At 41.0% G+C, this 23062-nt stretch overlaps 2 protein-coding genes across 4 annotated transcripts in view; one reads left to right on the top strand and one right to left on the bottom strand.

Annotated features, from left to right (window-relative positions):
* The window catches only part of zmp:0000000926 (ataxin-1-like), a 134470-nt gene that overhangs the window by 70675 nt on the left and 40733 nt on the right, over positions 1–23062 (top strand). The gene's annotated exons all lie outside the window — the stretch shown is intronic.
* LOC125891270 (dysbindin-like) lies at positions 852–22203 on the bottom strand. Of its 2 annotated transcripts, none has more exons than XM_049580397.1 (4): positions 21677–22203; positions 7140–7289; positions 6897–7046; positions 852–3136 (listed from the first exon to the last, which is right to left on the bottom strand). In XM_049580397.1, the coding sequence occupies exons 1-4, from the start codon at positions 21717–21719 to the stop codon at positions 2841–2843; spliced, it is 639 nt and encodes a 212-aa protein (XP_049436354.1). In that variant the 5' UTR covers positions 21720–22203; the 3' UTR covers positions 852–2840. The 2 variants fall into 2 exon arrangements, with proteins under 2 accessions (XP_049436354.1, XP_049436355.1); XM_049580398.1 differs by having other exon boundaries at positions 852–3133.

Here is a 23062-nt window from a genome sequence, read left to right as displayed (position 1 = left end):
TTTAGGTGCCTAAAATATGTTTTGCTGCCGCCCTCTCCGCAGTAGCACATCGTCTAAGCTACCAAGTTGGTATTCCTGCCTGCTTCTCTAAACTCATCCTGGTCCCGCTCCAAACTCGTGAAATATTGACACTTGGTCAGTGGCCTGTCGGCATCAGACACCGAAAAACAGGGGCACTCTTTAGCAGCTGTATGAAACAACCCAGACAGAGGCATTTGCTGATGCTCCAGGCATCGGCTGAAATATAAGAGCGAAAAAGTCTTCATATGGTGGGTGAGAGTGGAGGTGAATGGATCAGATGAATGGATCAGACAAACTCTGGTCTTTTGGCCCAGGAGAGTGCTGTTTATGACATGAGTTGTTTTAATGATGACATATTGTGATAGTATTTTTAGCATACTGTGCCAGTGATGTATGTGACAAGTGTTTGAAGCCAAACTACAGTGTGATGGGTTTTTTGTTCTTAACCTTTTGTTGCCTAAACCTAAGAAAGTGAACCTTAAAGCTAAACCAAAAAGTTTTTTTTACCTTCATTCTAAGTTTATTTGTAAAAGAGACTGTATGCATTTAATGAGCAGAAACTAAATTTCCTGTAAAAACAAATGATTATTTTGAACAAAGATGATGCATGTAATGACCTGTAAATTGACGTGCCATCCCTGAATGTCCAAAACTGACACAGGAGAGGTGCTGACCGGTATCTACTGTAGGTAATACACTGACTGTGGCTAAGTACCTCATACAGCCCCACTTCAAAGGATGCAAACTTTCCCCTTAAAGTCTTCAGAGAAGAAAGCAAAGAGAAAAAAAACCCAGACACAGGCAAACATACAATAAGTTCAGCGGTTTTAACCTCTGTTTCACTTTTATTTAGTTCATTGCAATATCTTCAAATGGGGAACACATACACACCATAATGAACACTGTAAAAAGCTTTTGAAAGTAGCTTTAGGCTCAACCAGGGGAATACCTGTTGTATTGTTATATTAACCACCCACACCCTCACAAACACACGCACACATTCACATACTCTAACACCCACACAAACACACACACTGTGCAGAAACAAACAAATCTTTGTCAGCTGAATCATAGTCTCACCGCTTGTTTAAAACTCCCAAGTGACACCTCACATTGATGAGAGGAGCTTCTTGGCATTATGTTCTGGCATCGCCTGCATAGTTCAGCAATGCAACCCTCTGCAGTTACATAATAACAAACATATAGTCACTAACAAGAACAAAATGGCATGCGTTTACAGACACAGTTCCATAGTATACACATGCACGTGGCAATAGATTTATGACGATTGCTCCCTTGAAGTCGGTCCAGTCCAGTCAGATCGCTCTTTAATACATGCATTCACAGATCTGTCAGTCTGAGGCCTCAGTGTTTGTAATTCTCATTGTGGTGCTATCTACTGTCATTACAATGCCAGTAAAGAAGAGGAAACTCCAAAGTCCTCAGAGTTCAGGGGCCGGATGCATAAAACACTGTAGATTTACGACGGAAACTGTGTGTACGCACAATGGCAAAAATATGCATGTGTATTTTGAAAGATTGATAACTCTGTGTGTGCCCCTGATAAATCTCGGTTATTGCGGTGCTAGCTGTACTTGCACTAGCGTGATTTTCACACCCACAGGTTGCATAAATGGATTCAGAAACGCCCCCTACATAAAAATTTGCATATTGATACTTGTGTTCGCTCCACCACTCGTTGGACCTGTTCGTGACAAATCAGGTACAGAAAGTGTTGTTTCACCAACTGTGTTACATTGTGAGGTTCTCCAACGATGCCAGAGCACACATCTGTGGATATTTGTAGTGACCATACCAGAAGTTCATCACATTTCTGCAAACCATCATCATGGCAAAATGTCAATCATCGACATTTTTAAACGTGTGAAAGATGATCAGTGATTCAGTCATACTGCTTATGTTGTAACTGACTTCATAAAGTGCTTCACAGGGTAACATTAAATGATCATTAACAGGGAGATGCACCTTTGATTGACATTTTACAGAACGCAGACAGCAAAATGATAAAACAATTAGCAGAATTGGCAAACTAAAAACAATGTTACATGTCTCTTAATGTATATTTAATTTGATCCTTACCATAGCACCCGCAGCTGTCTCAGCTCAAACTGTTTGTACACCTGATAAGAAGAATGTGTGAGGTGTGCACATTCCCACAGCACATTACACCTTCATAAATACCAGTGTATGCGAGGGAAAAGGCTTACGTATGGTTTGTGTGTGTACACGTGGTTTATGCATCTGGCTCCAGATGTATTATAAATTAAAAAGATTTTGCACCTGGTTTATTTAAACTTGTGTTTTACCCAGAAAGTCTGTAAAGCAAAGATGCACTGTAGTACCTTTCTTTCTTACTCTGCTGTTTGGCGCCTGTGCTTTAAAGATGCAAAATGGGCAGGAGGGAGGTTTCCCTCTGGCAGTGAGAGGAACAGAACTTGAACTGACATCTTGCTTTGTTTCTTTTTAACTCAGCCAGAGCATGTCAGTGCATGGGACTAGGATGACTCAAGGTATTTGCATGTAGATATAAGGAAACCTCAGACACCACTGCCAAAATTTCAACAAACAGTTTCAACAAGTAGAGTGTTAAACACTTACTAGGAAAAATAGATTTATAGTTGTAAAGGAAAATCCAGTGTACTCAGGAGAACATTCAAAAGACGCAGCAAATTACAGCCAGGTCAACCATGCTAGGATTTTTTTTTTCCCAAAGGAAAGGATTGCTAATGTAGAGACAGAGAGATTTCACACTCTTTATACACTCTCTTTATATGTCTACAGAGAGTTAAATTCAGTCTTTATGGCGATTTAGTTGCAAGGCATCTTTCCTCCTCGTCCTCCTCCTCTGTTTCTTCATCCCTGGTGTGGGGAACAGAGGTCAGCAGCAGAGTGTCAGCATGGACTTCTTCATCGTCTGACTGGATCACAGGTGTGTCGGCTCCACCCCCACTGGTATCACTGGAACCAGATGATGTGGAGGACATGCGAGACTTTGAGCTGTGGTTAATTTCGTCTTGCCGTTTCAAAGTTGCGCGCTCCCTGTAGACAACCTCTGCATCTTCATCCTCCTCATCCTCTTCTTCTTCTTCACCTTCTGTGAACAGAATCTGTTAGAACATGGCTGTGCCTGATCTGTAAGAGCTTTCGGCAGGATGCACCTGCATTACTGAATGTTTCCCATATATACCTGTAAAATTTATATGGATGATCCTTATTGAGTGCCGTTTGTGAAGTGTCTCGCACTCAAATTAACAGCAACATTTTGCCACATTTAGCATCAAACAATGTTTAAAAAAGTGGTGTGAATTTTTTAAGGTCACTTTTTACCACATTTACAGCAATATTTGAAATACGATAAATATAATGTTACAGTTAAATCTAAATATTAAATGTTAAACCTAAATGTCAAATCCAAATCTAAATGTTAAAGCTCAATCCAAATGTTAAATCTTAATGTGCTTGTTGAAACTAAATATTTAGCTAATTATGCAAATACACACTGCCGGTCAGCAGAAGTATAAAAATAAAAGCCCGGGTGGTCAGACTGTGTTTATAGCATCAAATAACAAATTAAAACCAAACTAATCGGAGAAAATGAACACTTGAACATACATCAGCATGATAAGAACTATCTAAAATGACAGAAACATTTGGGGAAATTTTATTTGACTTGTACATTTAGATTTAACATTTAGATTTATGTTTAACATTTAGATTCAAATTTAACATTTAGATTTAGATTTAGGTTTAACATTTAGATTTATGTTTAACATTTAGATTTAAATTTAACATTTAGATTTAACATTTAGATGTAGGTTTAACATTTAGATTTCATATTTAGATTTAGGTTTAACATTTTGATTTAATATTTATCATTTAGATTTAGATTTAACATTTGATATTTAGATTATCATATTTCATAGATCAACATATTTCAAATGTTGTAAACAGTGACTAAAAAATTCACACCACTTTTTAAACATTGTTTGAAGCTGTTAATTTCAGTCAGAGCCACTTTACAAACGGCACCCCATAGACACGAGCCCATTTGATTTGCTGATTAATATTAGAGTCTGCCGAAAAGGCGCACTGATGTGCAGCTGTACTGGAAAATTGGCTTCCTTAATTAAAAGGTTGTGATACTGTTTTGCTGTTGACTCTAAGATGTTAATTTGGAGTTTTGTCAAACCACAAATGAATAATCTACCTGTAGGGAAAATACCTTTGAGATTTATAACATATTTACTACGAAATGGCTAAAACCACAACTGTAAAATCACAGAAGAGTTTCGCCCTCCTGATTTATAGTGAAACCCAACTATTACTGGAAACTTGCTGCACAACAACAGCGTTGGAGGCTGTGTGGGAGCACGGAGGCTGACTGCTCACGTATGTTCTGGAACTGTGCAAAGATAAGTCTACGTTGACATGCAAAAGTTTGGGCATCCCTGGTCAAAATCTGTTTACTGTGAGTAGCTAAGTAAGTAACAGAACTGATCTCCAAAAGGCATGAAGTTAAAGATGAGGTTGGATGAGGCCAGGTGACGCAAATTTCAAAGCTTTATAAATACTCTGACTTGTTCCGCCAATCAACAGCCACAGGCTCATCTAAACAGCTGCCTGCAGTCTGAAAATTAAAATAACTGATGTCCACAAAGCAGGAGAAGGCTATAAGAAGATAGTTGAGGTCTGGGAGACCAAGAAAACTTTAAAAGAAAGCTGCTTGTAGAATTGGTAGAAAGTCAAAACTAGGGGCGTCGCTGGCTTAGTGGTAGAGCAGGCACCCCGTGTACAAGGCTGCTGCTGCAGCGGCCCGGGTTCGACTCCAGCCTGTGGCCTTTTGCTGCATGTCACTCCCTCTCTCTCTCTCTCTCTCTCTCTCTCTCCCCTTCACACTTCACCATCCTATCAGTTAAAGGCAAAAAATGCCCATAAAAATATCTTTAAAAAAAAGAAAGTCAAAACTAAACTCCTGTTTGACTCTGGGGTGGTGGTGCACTGTTCTACTGTGCTGCTACACCTGCACAAATATGACCTTTATGGAAGAGTCATCAGAAGAAAACCCTTCCCTTTAGCATCAGAAGTTTGCAAAGGAACGTCTGAACAGGCCTGATGCTTTTTGGAAACAAGTGCTGCGGGCTGATGAATTTAAAGTAGAACTTTTTGGACACTATGAACAAAGGTATGTTTGAAGAAAAAAGTGCAGAATTTCATTAAAAGAACGCCTGTTAAACTGTACAACACGGGGCTGGATTGATCATGCTCTGACTTGTGTAGCAGCCAGTGGCACAAAAAAAATTTTCACAGGTAGAGGGAAGAATAGATTCAGTTGAATTTCAGCAAACTGGGACACCCAGATGCTTGGTGGGTGGAGCAGGCATCCCATTTATTTCCTTGCTGCAGCGGCCACAGGTTGAATCCCAGCCTACAGCCCTTTGCTGCGTGTCAGCCTTTCTCTCTCCCCCTCTCACACTTAGACTATCCTATCTAATATAGACAAAAAGACAAAAAAAATTACAGCAAATTCTGGAAGCAAACATTATAGCATCTGTAAAAAGGCTGAAGATGAAGAGAGGATGGCTTCTGCAACAGCATAATGATGACGATGATGACCTCAAAATCCACAATGGACTACCTCAAGAGGCACAAGCTGAAGGTTTTGCCAAAAATCTCAGAGCTAGAAGCCTTTTGCAGGAAGAATGGGTAAAAATCCACCAAACAAGAATTGAAAGACTCTCTTAACTGGTTTACAAACAGCAATTAGAAACTGTGATACTTAGGAGCAAGACTTAAAAGACTGAAATTAAAAAGTAATTTTGCTTAAGATATTAAAGAAATGTGTCATAATTAACTTCATGCCTTTTGGAAATCAGTTTATCTTCTACTACTCACAGTAAACACAGTTTTGACCAGGGGTGCCCAAACATTTGCATGCCACTGTATACTGAAAATGTTACTGCAGTTGTTAAAAAATATTTTGGGAGATGAAACAGTATCAGCCCTGTGATTTATCTTGGGAACATTACAAGTATTGTGATGGGAGAACTTGACCCAAGTAAGAAAGCCATGACCAGACACTGGCTTGATGTAAAAACTCAAATCAGAAGGCTGGAAATTGTCCCAGACATTTTTGTTGACATACATTTTAAAAGAACTGGGAAAAAATGAAATGAGACATGACACCAACGGAATAAATGCCTATAACTAGAATCTATACTGAACAAAATTTTAAGATAAAGATTAGTTAAAGATCCAGGACTTTTTTTATACACTCAGCTGAATATTTCTTTCATATTTTGGTCACAGATTTATTAGAAGCTGTATTGGTGAGTAGTTCTTTTCCAAGACAACCAATCCACCTGACAGGTGTGGTGTATCAAGGTGCTGATTAAACAGCATCGTTACTACACCTGTGTGCCTCAGGCTGATCACAATAAAAGGACACTCTAAAATGTGCAGTTTAATCACACAACACAACACATGCTCTTTGTTCTCAGAGTCTTGACACAGCAGCAGTTTGTTGTCTTACCAACATGTGCAGTTATGGTGGTATTTAATCAGCACCTTGATATGCCACACTTAGTAATAAAATGTTTGTTTGGTTGCTCCTGATGTAAACAAACAAACAAGACACACAAAAAAAAGATTTGATAAATGAAATAGTGAGTAATAGTTAAAAGCAAGATTTAAGCTATATCCAGAGTATCAATTTTGACATTCTGGGTTGTGGCACCTCTTTTGACACGTTAAATGGCCTGCTTCTGTAACATCTGTGTGTGAAAACTGAATACATAAATGGCTTTAGGAAAGTGCAATGGCAGTAGATCGATGCAGCTCGGAGGCCATTAGTGCACCTGGTAGCGGAGATGCCAGCGCGCCCTCGTCTGCTCCTGAGCCTGAGTTGAGGAACACGTCGAGGGCCTCCTGGTCAGAGATGTCCATCAGGTCCATCTGTTCCAGGACGTCCACGTTCACCTCCATAGAGGAGATACTTCCCATGGGGGCTGCATATACAGGCATATATAGCAGACATGCACACTTTCATTTCAAAGGCAACACATTTTATTTGAATCTTGACACCGTGGACCGTCACTCACGTTTCCTGCAGTCGACCTGCAGGTGAGAAGAGGGCAGGTAGTTGTCCACGTCATGCTGGTAGACCTCCTCAAAGAAGCGCTGTCTCTCCCTCAGCTTCAGGTGCTGCGCAGAATCATTGTCCAACACCCGCTGAGAGATGTCTGTCTCAGCTGACCACCCAAATGAGACACATACAAAAAAACATTCACCTCAACTGTCTTTCACTGCATTATTGTGTCTTAGAATTTAGTATTTCTTGAAAAAATGCCAAATGTATGCGTCTTGGGAGGTGTGGTCTCTGTTCTCTCCCCCTGCAAAAACCCCCAACAACAATCAAAAAACAAAAGCATTTCTCAATAGCAAATAGAATAAGAATGATCTGTCTACTTCTGCCTTACACTGTGGAACTGACATTTTAGTGTCAGATGTTAGAGGCCTATAAGGATTAAGGCACCAACCATGAAGCTAAGACAGGCAACCATGCACCGCCATCCGACACAATCATGACCATAATCATAATCATCAATAAATTAACAAATTGCCTGTCTAATTATTAAAACCACTGGCTCTAGTACTATGGTGTACTGCAGTTCTGTGTGTGGTTTGTCCAAGTGTTGCTGACCCCAGCAGAAGCCATTGCTCGACTGCTGTGGGAAGGTACAATCAATGTCAAAAACTGGACTGTTTCTATTTCATTACTTTCAATTGTGTGAAAGAATGGAAAGGTAGAATGTTGTATGAGTGTTATGTCAGCTATATCAAGTCCATCGTAGTCGTATATCATAAAAAGTCATAAAAATGTCATGGTATAGGATGTCATAAGAAAGTCATTAAACTGTCATTAAAAAGTCAAGCTATAGTATGTCATTAAAGTGTCATGGTATAATATATCAACGATGTCATGCTACGTTATAAAAAAAATCATTAAAAAGTCATAGTGTAGTGTGTTTCCTGTGCGGCCCTCAATCATATGCTGGCTCCCTAAAATGACACTCAGTCATTAAAACTTTTAGGACCCCTGATCTAAGATTTTTTGTTACAAAACGCTGTAAAATGGTCAGTTTAGCTGTTTAGTTCTCTCCTGCAGGACACTCCCTTCAGATCTCTGTAGAGTGTTGGGTCCAAGTGGTGACCTCCAGAGCTGAAAAATGAGGCAAACTTGCCAGAAACAGCAGTTTTTAAATGGCCAATTGACGCTGGCTCCAGAAGCCAGTAAATTTCTATAGACCCCTAACATGTCTAGAGCCTGGTACAAGAAATGGTTTTGGTCTGTACAGCTATTTTCCCCATTCGTGACAACTGTACAGGGGTAGATTTTTTAATGACTCAACTGTTTACATTTTATTGAAGATTAAAATTACGGATTAATAAGGGCAGGGCCGCTTTGAGTGCCTGGTGTCACAACAGTATGAGTCAGATTTGCCCCTTGCTCCTCCAAAGCTACACCCTCTCGTCCAAATGGGGTCACTTCTGGCTCCAAAATAACAAGATGGTGACGCCGAAATGCCAGGCTCCATGTTTGAAAATGGGAGTCCAACCAATGGATGACATCAAAGTAGCTACATCCATTATTTTATACGGTCTGTGGTTCGGTCACAGAAAGTGTAGGTGAACCCCCACCCTTTCCATATGAGATAGTTACTTACGGTCCTGTGTTGCATGTCATTCCCCATCTTTCTCGAATTGCTCGAGACTGTCCGCTATCACCAAAGCCATACAGTGTACAAAACAGTTAAAGAATAAAATAAAATCTATGATTGAACTCTTAAAGTGAGATTAAAAGGTTCTGAAGATGTTTGAGGTTGCCTTGACCTGTGTGACAGCCTTTAACCGGTATGTGTTGGGAACACTGTTACCAAACCTGCCAATAGGTTTGGTTTCTCAACTGCAGGTCAGTTTTTTTTGTGATCTAATGTTGATTTAACGCTGTGCCAAACAAGTCACCTCACATCATTAGCTGCGGGCTTTAATTTGTTTTTGTTCAGCCTCCAGATGTGAAGCTACCTGTCAAGCAGCCGACGCGACAATCAGTCATCTGAAAGAAAAGCCGAAAACACCCGCCAACTGTCAACAGATTTATCAGACGTCGTTAGTCTTTTATGAATAAAAGCCCTACAACAAAAATAAATGCAGCAACATTCTCTTAGATCTCTCTGATATTTTCTCTTAATTTTCTTTTAAGAGAAAAAAGTTCTTAGCCATCCAAATCTGCTCTTACCCAGATGTATTGAATCATGAATCCCACTTGATTAATATAGGTAACAGCCCCTAATCACAATATAAGGGCTGGTGTTGTACCCTGTGTACTGTTAAATACACTTAAACAGAGTAAACATGATTTTCCAGGGCATCAGTACTGGCGTTACAGGAAAATCCCAAATGTAGTAACGGCATAACATTTGTGGTGCTGTAAATGTTGGGTCCAAGTGGTGACCTCCAGAGCTGAAAAATGAGGCAAACTTGCCAGAAACAGCAGTTTTTAAATGGCCAATTGACGCTGGCTCCAGAAGCCAGTAAATTTCTATAGACCCCTAACATGTCTAGAGCCTGGTACAAGAAATGGTTTTGGTCTGTACAGCTATTTTCCCCATTCGTGACAACTGTACAGGGGTGGATTTTTTAATGACTCAACTGTTTACATTTTATTGAAGATTAAAATTACGGATTAATAAGGGCAGGGCCGCTTTGAGTGCCTGGTGTCACAACAGTATGAGTCAGATTTGCCCCTTGCTCCTCCAAAGCTACACCCTCTCGTCCAAATGGGGTCACTTCTGGCTCCAAAATAACAAGATGGTGACGCCGAAATGCCAGGCTCCATGTTTGAAAATGGGAGTCCAACCAATGGATGACATCAAAGTAGCTACATCCATTATTTTATACGGTCTGTGGTTCGGTCACAGAAAGTGTAGGTGAACCCCCACCCTTGCCATATGAGATAGATACTTACGGTCCTGTGTTGCATGTCATTCCCCATCTTTCTCGAATTGCTCGAGACTGTCCGCTATCACCAAAGCCATACAGTGTACAAAACAGTTAAAGAATAAAATAAAATCTATGATTGAACTCTTAAAGTGAGATTAAAAGGTTCTGAAGATGTTTGAGGTTGCCTTGACCTGTTTGACAGCCTTTAACCGGTATGTGTTGGGAACACTGTTACCAAACCTGCCAATAGGTTTGGTTTCTCAACCGCAGGTCAATTTTTTTTGTGATCTAATGTTGATTTAACGCTGTGCCAAACAAGTCACCTCACATCATTAGCTGCGGGCTTTAATTTGTTTTTGTTCAGCCTCCAGATGTGAAGCTACCTGTCAAGCAGCCGACGCGACAATCAATCATCTGAAAGAAAAGAAAAATTATCAGATGTCATTAGTCTTTTATGAATAAAAGCCCTACAACAAAAATAAAAGTCCTGTTTTTTTGAAATAATCTATATTTAAAATAAATGCAGCAACATTCTCTTAGATCTCTCTGATATTTTCTCTTAATTTTCTTTTAAGAGAAAAAAGTTCTTAGCCATCCAAATCTGCTCTTACCCAGATGTATTGAATCATGAATCCCACTTGATTAATATAGGTAACAGCCCCTAATCACAATATAAGGGCTGGTGTTGTACCCTGTGTACTGTTAAATACACTTAAACAGAGTAAACGTGATTTTCCAGGGCATCAGTACTGGCGTTACAGGAAAATCCCAAATGTAGCAACGGCATAACATTTGTGGTGTTGTAAATGCTGTATCTGCATCAGTGGTTAAGGAAGTATTAAGTAGAAGTATGTATACCACACTGTAAAATACTGATTTACTAGTAGAAGCCATGTATTGAAAATGTTAAGTAAAGGTATGAAGGTACAGTCAGGAACAAGTATTTAAGTATTGAATGTAAAAGGAATCAAGGCAGAAAATTTTAAATCAGTTTAATAAATTGAAAAAATTATTAAAATAATTTAAAAGCTTTATTTGTACAGCACATTTCTTGACGCATCCAATCATTTATTTGCTCAATACAGTGACACAGGCGTTCTACGGGTCCATAATCACCTGATCAAAACGGTATCTATGTTTGCATGTCATCTGCATACTTATGGTAGGCTGCTTAATTATTTTGTATGATCTGGCCTATTGGAAGCATAAAGGGATTAAACGAGAGAAAAAAGAAAAGCAGGACGTCCTCACATTTGAGAAGCTGGGACCATGAATTTTTTTTGCATGAAATATGACAACAACAACTAATGAGATAGCTGTGAATTAATTTTCTAACCTAAATTTGTTGACTGTGAAAACAAGATGTTTATCTCTTATCTTGGTAGGTGTGCTGTCAACCTCGCGCTAAATGTTCTCTTACCTAGGAAAAGAACAATAATAAGAAAACATCCATGAATCCCAGAAATCATAATAACAGAGATAACAAATAGTGGATATTAAAAAATAACATAAGAGAAGATGTGTTCGTATATCCCTTCCTGCGTGAGGCCTGTTGAGGCATGTAAACTCATTCAACGTGACTCTCATTTGTTCCAGCAAATAACTCACACAGTCTATTCATACTATCAGTCTCAATATTGTTGTGTCCTTTGATCTTTTAATTTCTTCTCCTGTCTCTGCCCTCTCTCCTGTCAGTCAGCCCTTTCTGTGACGCTTCTCAAGGCAAAGAAAATGTTCTCATGATATCAGTCTGACCTCTAGTGGTCATATTTAAACACACATGCAGTTTGAAAATCAGTTTAACAGCAGGTGAAGATTGGTATCGACGGCATCACATAAACTTTGTGATTAACCAAATATTTGCTTTAATATCTGCTGTGACTATATTTTGAAGTACTAATTTGTGCAGACCTGCCCAAAACTCAACAGTGCTCTTAATCCTACATTTTAACGTTACAGTAAGGAGTGTGTTTGACCCTTAAATATCTGTGCATGTATGCAGAGATGCGTCTAACTGCAATTTACAGTACCTCTGGTTTATGGTGTGCTGAGACAATGGATGCTCTGACAGAGTGGCTTTTGATTGGCCTTTAGAGTGTTGGCTCTAGTCTGTGTTGTCAACATATTTTGTTACTCAAGTACCAGCTATTTGAGCTGCAGATAATCTTTTCTTGGTGGGTGCAGACTCATATGTATGAGCAGAAGGGGAACAGAAAAGTAAGAGTCAGCTGAACATGCTCTAGCTTTCAGCACATGACATTACTGGAATATATATATTTTTTTCTTTCAGTGCGTGACGATACAGACATGTTGTGAAAAACAAGAGAGCATCTGTCCTTAGGTCTACCTCCAGCATCGACCTCTGCCATGCTGACCAGCTGTGGTTGTGTAACCGTGCTACATCCTCCTCAGCACACACTGTGCCTCTTCCAACTGGCCTCCACGAGCTGACACTTTGACTCATGTCACCAGTGTTTTAATGTGTGTGTGCGTGTATGAACGAATACAGTGCGAGCGTGTACACATAAACTGTACGAGTGTGCGCTTATGCATTCATGCTTGTGTTTGCATGCCTTTGGTTTATGCTCAGTTTGTCACCCAGTGTGTGTAGCATGCATATCAAGCTTCCATGACTAACATGTTTACATGATGGCAGCAGATGGATCCAGCATGCACAGTGACAACATTCACTTTACTTCATCTACAGACCTTTTGAGTGCTACTTTTCCACTGTTTGAAAACAAACATGTGACCCAGCTTCCCTCTTCAGACAGCTCATCTCTGGAGACTTACAGTAGTCAATCTGCCAGTCACTCTTCCACAGCCCTGGAGGGGTGTGTGTCTACTACCATGCACTAACAACAGCCTTTTATTCTGTCACTGAAGCTGTCTGTGTGGACAGAAAACCACTCTGCGGTTCACAGTCCCCCTGGCTGATATTTCAGTTGGCGAAGTAACGTTGAAAAAAGTCAATGACATAAAGGTTACACTGTTGTTCAGTATAAACGAGTGTCCAGACATGAATGTAAATAATGCAATTGTCACCAATATCCAGCTAGAGAAACTTGATGAGGTGGAACATGCTGAGATATTTATCTTAAAGGGTACGTTTGGTATTTTTCAACCTGGACCCTATTTTTCTGTGTTTTTATGTCTAAGTGACTTTATGGTAACAGTTTTTGAAATTGGTCAAGTATTGAGCAAGACTGTTGCACCCGGCAGTGGCAAAATATGCTACTACGTAACTACTTGAGGCAATTGCACACTGTCGATGTACGTCCACTAAAAGTGCTTGTGTTTGCTACTGACAGGTTCAGATTATTATTTTAAGTGTCGGGTGATTGCGGAAAGGATCCCCACAGAGATAGACGTTTTTGTTAAAGAGTAAGATCATTTTTTGAATTGCCATCACTATCCCTACCAGACTCCATTTAAATAAACAGTAATTTTGTCACTGTAAAACACACTTTATTCAAAGTTGACAGAAACAAAACTAAATTCACAAAAGCTTTCTTGGTTCATTTGTATTACTTATATGTGAAAAAAAATGCTGGCTCTATACACGCTAGAATTACTGTTTACTTAAAGGGGGTTTTTGGTAGTTTGGAGACAGCTGTTTGTGGTTAAACACAAAGCAGCTAACTCTTTAACAAAAAGGTCTATCTGTGTAGGGATCCTTTGAATAATGTTGTCAGACACTTAGATTAATAATCTGAGCCTGTCAGTTGCAAAAACAAGCACTTTCAGTGGACATAAATTGAAGGTGCACAGTTGCCCCAAGTAATTACATTGCAGCCTGTTCCACAGCAGCAGCCCCCTTGTTCAATACTGGACCAATTTCAGAAATTATTGCTCCCAATTATTGTTCCCATTAGTCACTTAGACACAAATATGTGGGGAAAGAGGATAAAGCTTGAAAAATACTGAAGTTACCCTTTAATGCTGTAGATGCTGGTAATGTTAGCATCAGACCACCAAACCCTGAGATATATTGGGGAGTTTCTCTGTATCTAACCTTTAATATGCTCATTTAATTGGCACCCCACTTTGCTTTGAAACTTTTGAGAAAAGCAGCCAATCCAGTTTCAGTCAAAAAGGTTTCCTGGCATGTTTTGCTTCATTTATTCCTGCTCTGATTTCCATAAAACCTGTCAAAATTAATATCAGTTTGATCAGCCAGAGGCAGGGTACACCCTGAACAGGTCGCCACGCTATCACAGGGCTGACACATAGAGACAGACAACCATTCACACTCACATTCACACCTATGAAAAAATTCAGTCATCAATTAACCTAACTGTGGGAGGAAGCCGGAGAATCAGGAGAAAATCACGCTGACACTGGGAGACCATGCAAACTCCAAACTCCTCTTGCTGTGATGCAACAGTGCTAACTGCCCTACCCTGCTGCCCAGGGCTCTTGTAAATGCTGATTTATTTCCTGTCAACTGACTAATGACTTATTATTGCAGATCCAACAACACCATTAGCACACACCCGTAGATTTACAGGCGCGCTACTGCATAAGTGTCCGCTGCCACAGCTGTGTCCCATCAGTCTAGCAAGACAGCACACAGCAAAAAGGACAGTGTGAGGGAGTAACCCTTGACCATTTTGTTGCACAGTATTTGGCAGTGCAGGTCAAGGTATGTCATCACTAAGAGACATACTCTATAAGGACAACAACATGCCAACCTGACAAGCCATCAGTGTCACCTACTAGTTATTGTATGGTAGCAGTGGCAGCTTGAGACAAACAAACCACTACAGGTTGTTAGAGCAATGATGACGCTTCTGATAGTGATGATGATGACGATGATGATGATGATGATAATGAAACTATACAGCTTACATAAACCTCAACTTTGCCTGCTGGCCTCATGGGAGTCTCTCTGTCTCTCTCTCTGAGTGTGTTTCTCTTTCTCTCTCTCCTTGTCTCCTTCTCTAAAAATCAAATTTTGCTACTGAAGTTGCCAGTGGACATGCCCAACCCACGCGCAAGCTCAGCTGCATGTCTCCATCTGTCTGCCCCAGCGTGGGAGAAAAAAACATGTATGTAAAAGGCTGACTCATCCAGATAACCTCTGAGTTTTCTAGCACCCTGCTGTGGAAGACGAGTGGGAGGTCTCCATGCAAATCGGTTAAGGTTACATTACTACCATCCCTCTGTGTGAGACCCAGATGGTGTTCATAGCCTCCAAGGGGGAATCCCTTGCTTTTGAAAGGGGTTATTAACCGCCAACGATCCTTATGTGGCTGCCTGGCTCATCAACTAAAGTATTTTTGCCACTTTTAATCGTATATAAGTTGAAGCCTCTCAAAGGCAGTCCAGAGGGGAAAAAGAATTCATCATCAGGAAATGAGCAATCGTTGCATAATGAATAAGAGCAAGTATGAACACTGACTTCCAGCAACGGGGTGACACTGATGTTCAAGACAAGTTTGTGCCAGGGTCGGCGAACACAGAGTCTGATGAAACTGTGTCAAACGAGGCAGCCCATTCATTTTTTTTCGGCTGCTGCTTTACCCTTATCTAGGTTATGAAATACAGGTCACATGGAAAGGATTTAGTGTGGGTGGGTCAAGCAACAGAGAACAGCTGTGATGGCTGACTGTTGCTTTGTTAGGGAAGTGTCAGCCTCAGGATATTCAGAGACAGAGCTTATAAAAGAGGAGGAAGAAAATAAAAAAACAGGAAAGGAGGGGAAAATAAGCAGGCTTTAAATGTGCTGGCTCCACACTGATTTACCAGATGTAGTGTGTGTCTATGAATGCTGACACTGCACTAAAACACATCATGGCTTTGTTACAACCATCGATGGACAGCAAAAACAATATCATTTGAAAAAAAAAACCCATAGAATTAATAATGCAGTATGACTGCTCTGTGCAGAAAGTGGCCCTGGCAGTGTCTTACATCTCAGACTCATTCTGCTGATGGTTACCCTGGGACACAGTAGCAGTCTTGTAACCCTTACGGCTGCATAACAGGATCCAGGAATTAGAGTCTGAGTACAGGGACCACCACTCCTTTCAAAGACGGAACAAATAATATGAAGGTGTAGTCTGAGGACAGCAGACTTCAGCTCTGAACCTGCATCTCCTCCCCTAATGAGATTGTGGTGTTATACTTTTGAATTTTTAGTTTCTCAGAAGTTCCCACCCTTATGATTCGTTAGCACCAGTGCCAGCCTCTGAGAATATTCACTTCCTCACCTATTCACTTGAGTTGAAGCCTGGGTCACTGACAGATTTAAGGATGGGGTTTAATGTGATCTGAGTCTGGCTGAGTTTCTTTCAGACAATGTTATTTTACAACTGTTGGTAGTAAGCTAGTTAGCCAGGCATGCTAATGTTTGGAGCATAGACTAAAAATAATGGACGTAGCTATTGTGATTTCATCCATTGGTTTGTGGACATTATGAAGCCTTGAGTTTGGCATTTTGGCTGTCAGCATCTTAGGTTTTGGGAGACAGAAGTGACAATATTTGGGTGGGAGGCTGACGCTGTGAAGGGGCGTGGGGTGGACCTGACTGAGAAGCCGAAGACACTATCAGTAGGAGCCCTGTCATTCAAGATGGCCCACCTTTAACTGTGTAACTTTAAGCCTCAATGAAGTGTAGACAGGTGAGTTATATAAAAAGTCACCCCCCTCTCAGGTGTTCTGAAGTAGGAAAATTAGCTATAGAGTCCAAAACTGTTTTTTGTATCAGACTGTAAACATGTTTATTTCTGCTTGTTAGGTTGAGCATTTTAACATGGGGCTCTATGAGGACTGACTGGCCTCCAGAGCCAACCTCATGTTGCCGTTGAAAGACCTGCAGGTTTTGGCAGTTGTTGGCTTTATTTCTAAGCCCTGGAGGTTCCTGCTTGGTTTGGAGCTTATGTTAAAGCAGACAAACTCACAGTTTAATTTATATCCAGTCATCAGAATTAATGTTGGCTTTTCTGCAAATCACAGATACATATTACATTTGTATGTTTCATACAGTATGTAGTGGATATATTGCAACCTTAAGTTTCCTTTTATGTTGTGACAGCGTTGTGGTTAACATGTGGTTTAGGCACAAAAATCATTTATTAATCATGAGGAAAATATAATTTTTGGCTAAAAATACCCAATTTTGTTGCTGCACAAAACATTCTCACTCTGACCTCATCACATATCACTGCATGGTTGTGGGCTTTCTGTGTCTACATATGACGTGCAAGGTGGCCTGGGTGCTTCTGACGTTCTGGGACACCATGTCAATGTCTGCCTGTTACATGCATTGTGTCTTTATACTTCTCTTTTCACAGGAAATTTACAGTTTGCATACTGTGTCTTCCAAAAACACACTAAGAAATTGATGTCTTTCTTTCTTTCTTTCAACAACACACACACATGGTTAGGTTTAGAAAAAAAAAAACGGGGTTTGGCTTTACATTTATACAGGAAGTGAACACCGGCCTCCTGGATGAAAGTCTGAGATTGTTGGACCCATCCAGCACCCCTCCCACCCACTTTACTCAGACTTTTCGCCCCTTTAATTGACATTGTTGTATGGCTACATTTCCCCCTGAGGCTGACTAACGCCATAACACACTGACAGCGCCTGGCTGCGCATTATGCCACTTGAAAGGATGGCTTTTTCCGTTGGTGTCTGATGCAGAAGACACTGCCAAAGCTCTGGTAGTCTATGACTTTAGATTGAGATGGGGTTGTGCTACAAGCAGAACTGGACTTGTCCCAAACTCTTGTTAAAAAATATCCACTTCTGTCGCCACAGGCACGGCTGGACTTGTCCTGAACTCTCATCAAAAAATGCCCATTTTTGTCACTACAAACACAGCTATACATGTCCTAAACTCTCATTAAAGAACGCCCGCTACTTCTGATCTTGAACAGTAGTCTGCTGCTGTCTCCATCTTATAGCAGCCCTCTTGCCAAGGTGTCACATCATCCACCATCCTCTCCTCCTCATGATGAGAAACTCTGTCTATAAACATGTAATCTGAGCTACGTCATACATATGAAATGTACAAACATAACATATCTATAGTTTGCAGTAACGTAAAATGCTAACATAATATCCTGGTGGGCTAGTATTTGGTCGTAAAGGCTACAAAGAGGATAATGGTAGCAAACTGACTGTACCGTTAGCCTCAGATAGGCCAAAGCTTATCGTTCACCCTTTAAATTGGAAGTTTACCTCCAATAAGTTGATAAATATGAGTAGCACATTTCAGAAAAATTCCAAATTCTGGCTCATTTCTCAGATGCCATAGGAGGTACAGAAGAGGCTATACATCTCCGTGCCTTTGTTCATCTCACGCTGCTGCTTGGAAAAAACGTAAGAAACAAGACCTTAACCTGGCCTGATACGGAAAGTCAATTATTTGTAGGCTGCTAACTGAGTCAGGCTTTACTTTAAGAACTGCCCTTTGAAATTCCATAACACTTGTGATCTGTCACAGGACCTATGCCCCTTACCCAGAAATCCCTGCTCTGTCTCAGCCCACACTGAACCATAATTACCTAGGGCTTACTGTTACATAATGCTGGTACAATCCTTCAGCTGCACACCCTACAACACTGGACTCCCACTGCATTGTAGTGCACAATTACGCAGCTCACCGCCTTGGCTTGTGTGTACATGCATGTAGGATGTCTGTGTTGGCTGAGTCTGTAGGAAAGGAAGCAAGGAAGAGAGAAAGAAAGGAGTTTGTTAAAGACGGGAGAATGCAGTGTTATGCAATCTAAGCCTGCTGTGCATTATTCCCGGTATAAAGTAGCTGTAGTGTCAGTGATTTGAGGCAAAGAGCTTTACTGGGCCTGCTTGCCTCAGCTAAGTCTCATACTGACAAAAACAAGGGTGCAGCGACGGCATGCATTTTGTGCATTTGTTGTGTGTCGAGGCAAAGACACACTGAATAGAAAGAATTTCACTGGCTTTAGAACGGCAAGAGAGCCTTTCTTTTTTTCTTTATCCTCTTTGTAGTTCACATTTTCTCAACCAGCCAGGGTCTTTTTCTCCTTCAGATGTTTTTATTCTTGCAATGCTGTTGATCAGATCATCAGCAGTTCTTTATATCCAGGAATCTGATGTAGAGGTGGGTGTGTGCAGTGTTCCAGAGGGGGCGGGGGTGGGTGGTCCAGTGCCGGAGGTGACAGTTGAGCTGAAGCACATGATTTTTTCATCCTTGTGATTATTCTTCCACGGTCTGATCCCTCTGCCACTCTCACTGCTCTGCTCCTGTACTCCACACTGCTAGTTTTTATATACCCTTTCATATATAACAAATGTCACCTCGGCCTCTTGGATTGTTTCATTTCACCCCGGTATGCAATGAGCATTTGTTCCTCACTTCCTTATCAGCATCTTTTCTATGATGAAAACATCCAGCTCTGAAGGTAAGCGTCATTAGCTGCTCTGTGTCATTCTAATGGTGCAGTCATACATCAAGAGTCCTGGGAACTGCAAAGGAAGCAGGGAACAAATGCTCCTATTGAACCAAAGAGTCACATGGTGAAACATTCAGTCCCCCTGTGGCAAGTTGAAAGAAATCCCATGATCATTTTTCTGTTTGTAGTGAACAAACAGTCTGTGTGTGTGTGCGCATGAGACAGAGAGAGTTACAGTAGTAAGGCAGCTGCACTGCATGGCCGGTCACATCTGACAGCCCATCCATCTCAAACTCCACCCCTCCTCTCCCGCAGCTCCTGATTCCCCCCAGGGGCCGATGATGGTGTCACCCGGCTCTCAGCAGCGTACAGCCACATCATTGTCAGGTATTACTGCTATTATTTACCGAGCCAATCGCTCTCCTCTGCCGGCCTCGTGGCCACAGCAGTCCATCAAGCATAAATCATTTATGAGTGAGATCACTGCACCACAACAGCCACCTCCCCCGCCATGCATCCCCACTCCCCTCGCCGCCCTCATACACGTATCTGTAAACACAGAGCCGTGAAGTAGAAAATAAATCCAGACTGCTCATTTATGAAACCACCTCTTTCCACAACGCGTGCTGTCAACATCGCCACGTTACGTTATACTGCAGGAGGCCAGCCCAGTCGCCAGAGTACAATATTGTTATTGTTTTGTTTTTGCATTTCATACATATCATATCAATGTTTCTAAAGTGACGTAGTTGTGATGGCATGTATATGAGCTGGCTTTGTTTTTGGCGAGACATTGGTGGCATTTCCAGTGATAATCATGCCACCAAAAGCAGGTATTATGAGCCAAAACAAGATCTTTTCCCAACCTTAATCAATTAGTCAATATCAAATAAGTGTTTTTTGTGCCTAACATAACCATACATTAACCATAGCTATAGTTTCAGCATATCCGCTACATAATAACATACAAATGTTACATATCTGTGGTTTGCAGAGACGTACAACGCTAGCGTTTATTCTGGTGATTGGGTTGCAGGAGCTTTACAAAAACATAACATGAACACATCATTTCAATCAAGTCGTTGCACTCCATCACTCTCATCTTCAGGTTCCTCCCATCCCAGCGCTGCGATTACATATTGACCCTTGTCTGACCACCTGCTCTGTAAGTGTCTGATCAGATTGTATATTCCCAGGCCGTTCTCCCATTCCCATTCCCAAAGCCATTAAGGCACTTCACTCTGGGCTAAATGCAAAGATGACCTCCAGCCATGCTCCCGATTTAGGCCAGTCATAACAGGGCTTTCAGTTCTCTTCGCAGAGCTCATTGCTCTTCCTTTACGTCTGTGCACATTAAGAAACACTCACATGCACCTTCACATGGAAAGTAGTAGGAGAAAATACCAGATCGACACTTAAACACAAACAAACAGCTCTTATCTTGTGAGGTCATGTGTTCAGTTAGAAAGCAAGACAATGTCTCACTGAGAGCAGGTAGCAGTTAGCCTGTCTTCCCTGTTTCTATATAAAGACCTTCTTCCTGTAGCTTAGTGGGACTCTAAGAAGTAGTTGTTATCCCTTCACTGTGATTAAACCCCATGTACATCAACAGCGGTGCACCACCATCAAGGCTTTCTGGGTAATTTAGTTAAAAAGAAAAAAAGGCCTGCGGCTGTTTTTTATTACATTGGACAGTTGGATTTTTACAGTAGTTGCTAATGAGGCTCAGTTCAAGGCTGGACCAAGGATAAACGGATAAAAGGATAAACTGAACATGAGTTATAATAATGTGAATCCTTCAGGGACAGTTTTCAATAACATAGCTTGGAGAAAAGTATGTAACAGCCATGCAGCACTATATGCACTGTACGTAACATAAAGTACAACCATTACAGATTTGTTATCCTATGAAAGAGCTAACTAATGCTTAATTAAACATCTCTCATGAACTGTTTTGTTGTGAATGGTGAGTCATGTACAGTAGATCTAAATCAGTAGTAGTAGTATAACAAAACTTTCCCTTGCCTGCCACATGCAAAAACATCCTAAAAGACTGTTGTGTGTAAATTAAAGTACTAAACACCTGCCCAGGCTGAAAAAGAGTACACAAAGTGTTCAATTACAACAACAATGCAGCGTAAATCCCCACACAGGACATGAAGTTATAGTATTACTGTAGAGTACTGCAAGTCTTTGTACCACTTTCTCGCCAGCTACATTTCTGTTTACTCATCCACTGTTGGTTACTTACATGCCAGGCGCTTGTTGTGGTTGGTTGACCCGGTAGACGACATGATCCAGTGGACGTGGGACTGGTTGAAGAGAGCGTTTTGCCTTTGAGTGTGTGTGTCTGTGTGGATTTTTCTTGTCCCCTCACCTCCTGTCAAGGCTCCAGGACAGGATGCTGGTGTGTGTAGTGACTGGTCATCTAGTCATTGCATCTCTTGACTTTGGCACCAGGACTGTTAAAGATAGTACGTTCACATTTACACTTTATCTCCCTCTTCTCTTCTCTTCTCTTCTCTTCTCTTCTCTTCTCTTCTCTTCTCTTCTCTTCTCTTCTCTTCTCTTTCCTCCACTCTGCCTTTTTTGCTGTGTTCGCTGTCTCCCTCCCCCCCTTTGCTGATCGCCTTTGCTGTTCTTTCGAGGTTTTCCCTCTCACTGCTTCACACTCTCATCTCGGCTGCCTTTCTGTGTCTCTCACACACACATAGACACACACACGCGCACTGTCTTTGCTCTCTCTGTCAGACAGGCTCAGTAGGGTTGTAGGGAGCTGTGCAGCTTAGGGAAGGGGGGAGAGTGATAGTGGGCTACGGCATTGTGGCCTGTACCAAGTGGTGACGACAAGGGGGTCAGCAGGATCAGGAAGTGTACAGGCTTTTTACATAATACTGAGGAATGTACCAGGATTAAACCCCTCCTGTCTCAACCATCACTGCTTTACATGTTTTTTATTTATTCACTGGGTAGGATGAAAGCTTCAGAAGTGAATTGTGATAATAGAAGAGGTGCTGCATGATAATAAATCACCGCAGTCTCTCTCAGAATGAAATAAATCAGATATTTACAGCACATCACATTTCATACCATTTTCTAATGACGTATGCTAAGTATATATGGTTTAAGCAGTGGCCTTATTACAGAGTACTCTAGGAATTTATTATTGTACTTCCATATGGTAGGAGAGAGTTTAAAATACAGTCTCTACAGTCATGCTCGCCACTCTGTGAGGCTGCACTTAGGCACAGCAGTGCTTTGAGCTAAATGCTAACACAGCCATGCTAACATGCTCTCAGCAGGCTCCCAGGAAAGCAGCTCAGCATTGTAATAAGTTTTTCCCAGTGATCACAACAAAAAAAAATCCTTGCAGCCCAAGACACATTTTTCCCAATAGACCACCGTTGTAAAATACAAAGAAGGATTAGGGCCATGTTAAAGAAAAAAAAAATCTTAGATTCCCAGAACAAAGTCATAAATCTATAAGAATAAAATCACAGATTAACAATGGAAAGTTGGATAAACATGGCATTAAAAGCAACAAAGTGTGTACAAACAGTGTTGATGGTGACAGTAATATGCGTTTCAGCTGTACTGAAGTAATGTAATGTGTTACTAACAGGATTTCGGGTCATAT

The sequence above is a fragment of the Epinephelus fuscoguttatus genome, linkage group LG7, assembly GCF_011397635.1.
Source record: "Epinephelus fuscoguttatus linkage group LG7, E.fuscoguttatus.final_Chr_v1".
Taxonomy (NCBI): Eukaryota; Metazoa; Chordata; class Actinopteri; order Perciformes; family Serranidae; genus Epinephelus; species Epinephelus fuscoguttatus.
Note: the sequence above shows the minus strand (reverse complement) of the source record. Positions and strands in the feature narration are given on the sequence as shown.

Bases quoted from the DNA above. Each gene is read 5' to 3' on its own strand.
- LOC125891270 (XM_049580397.1), bottom strand. From the start codon at position 21,719: ATGTCGTCTACCGGGTCAACCAACCACAACAAGCGCCTGGCAT. The intron at 7,290-21,676 runs GTAAGTAACCAA...TTGGGTGGTCAG, and splicing joins CCACAACAAGCGCCTGGCAT to CTGAGACAGACATCTCTCAG. The intron at 7,047-7,139 runs GTGAGTGACGGT...CTGTATATGCAG, and splicing joins GCAGGTCGACTGCAGGAAAC to CCCCCATGGGAAGTATCTCC.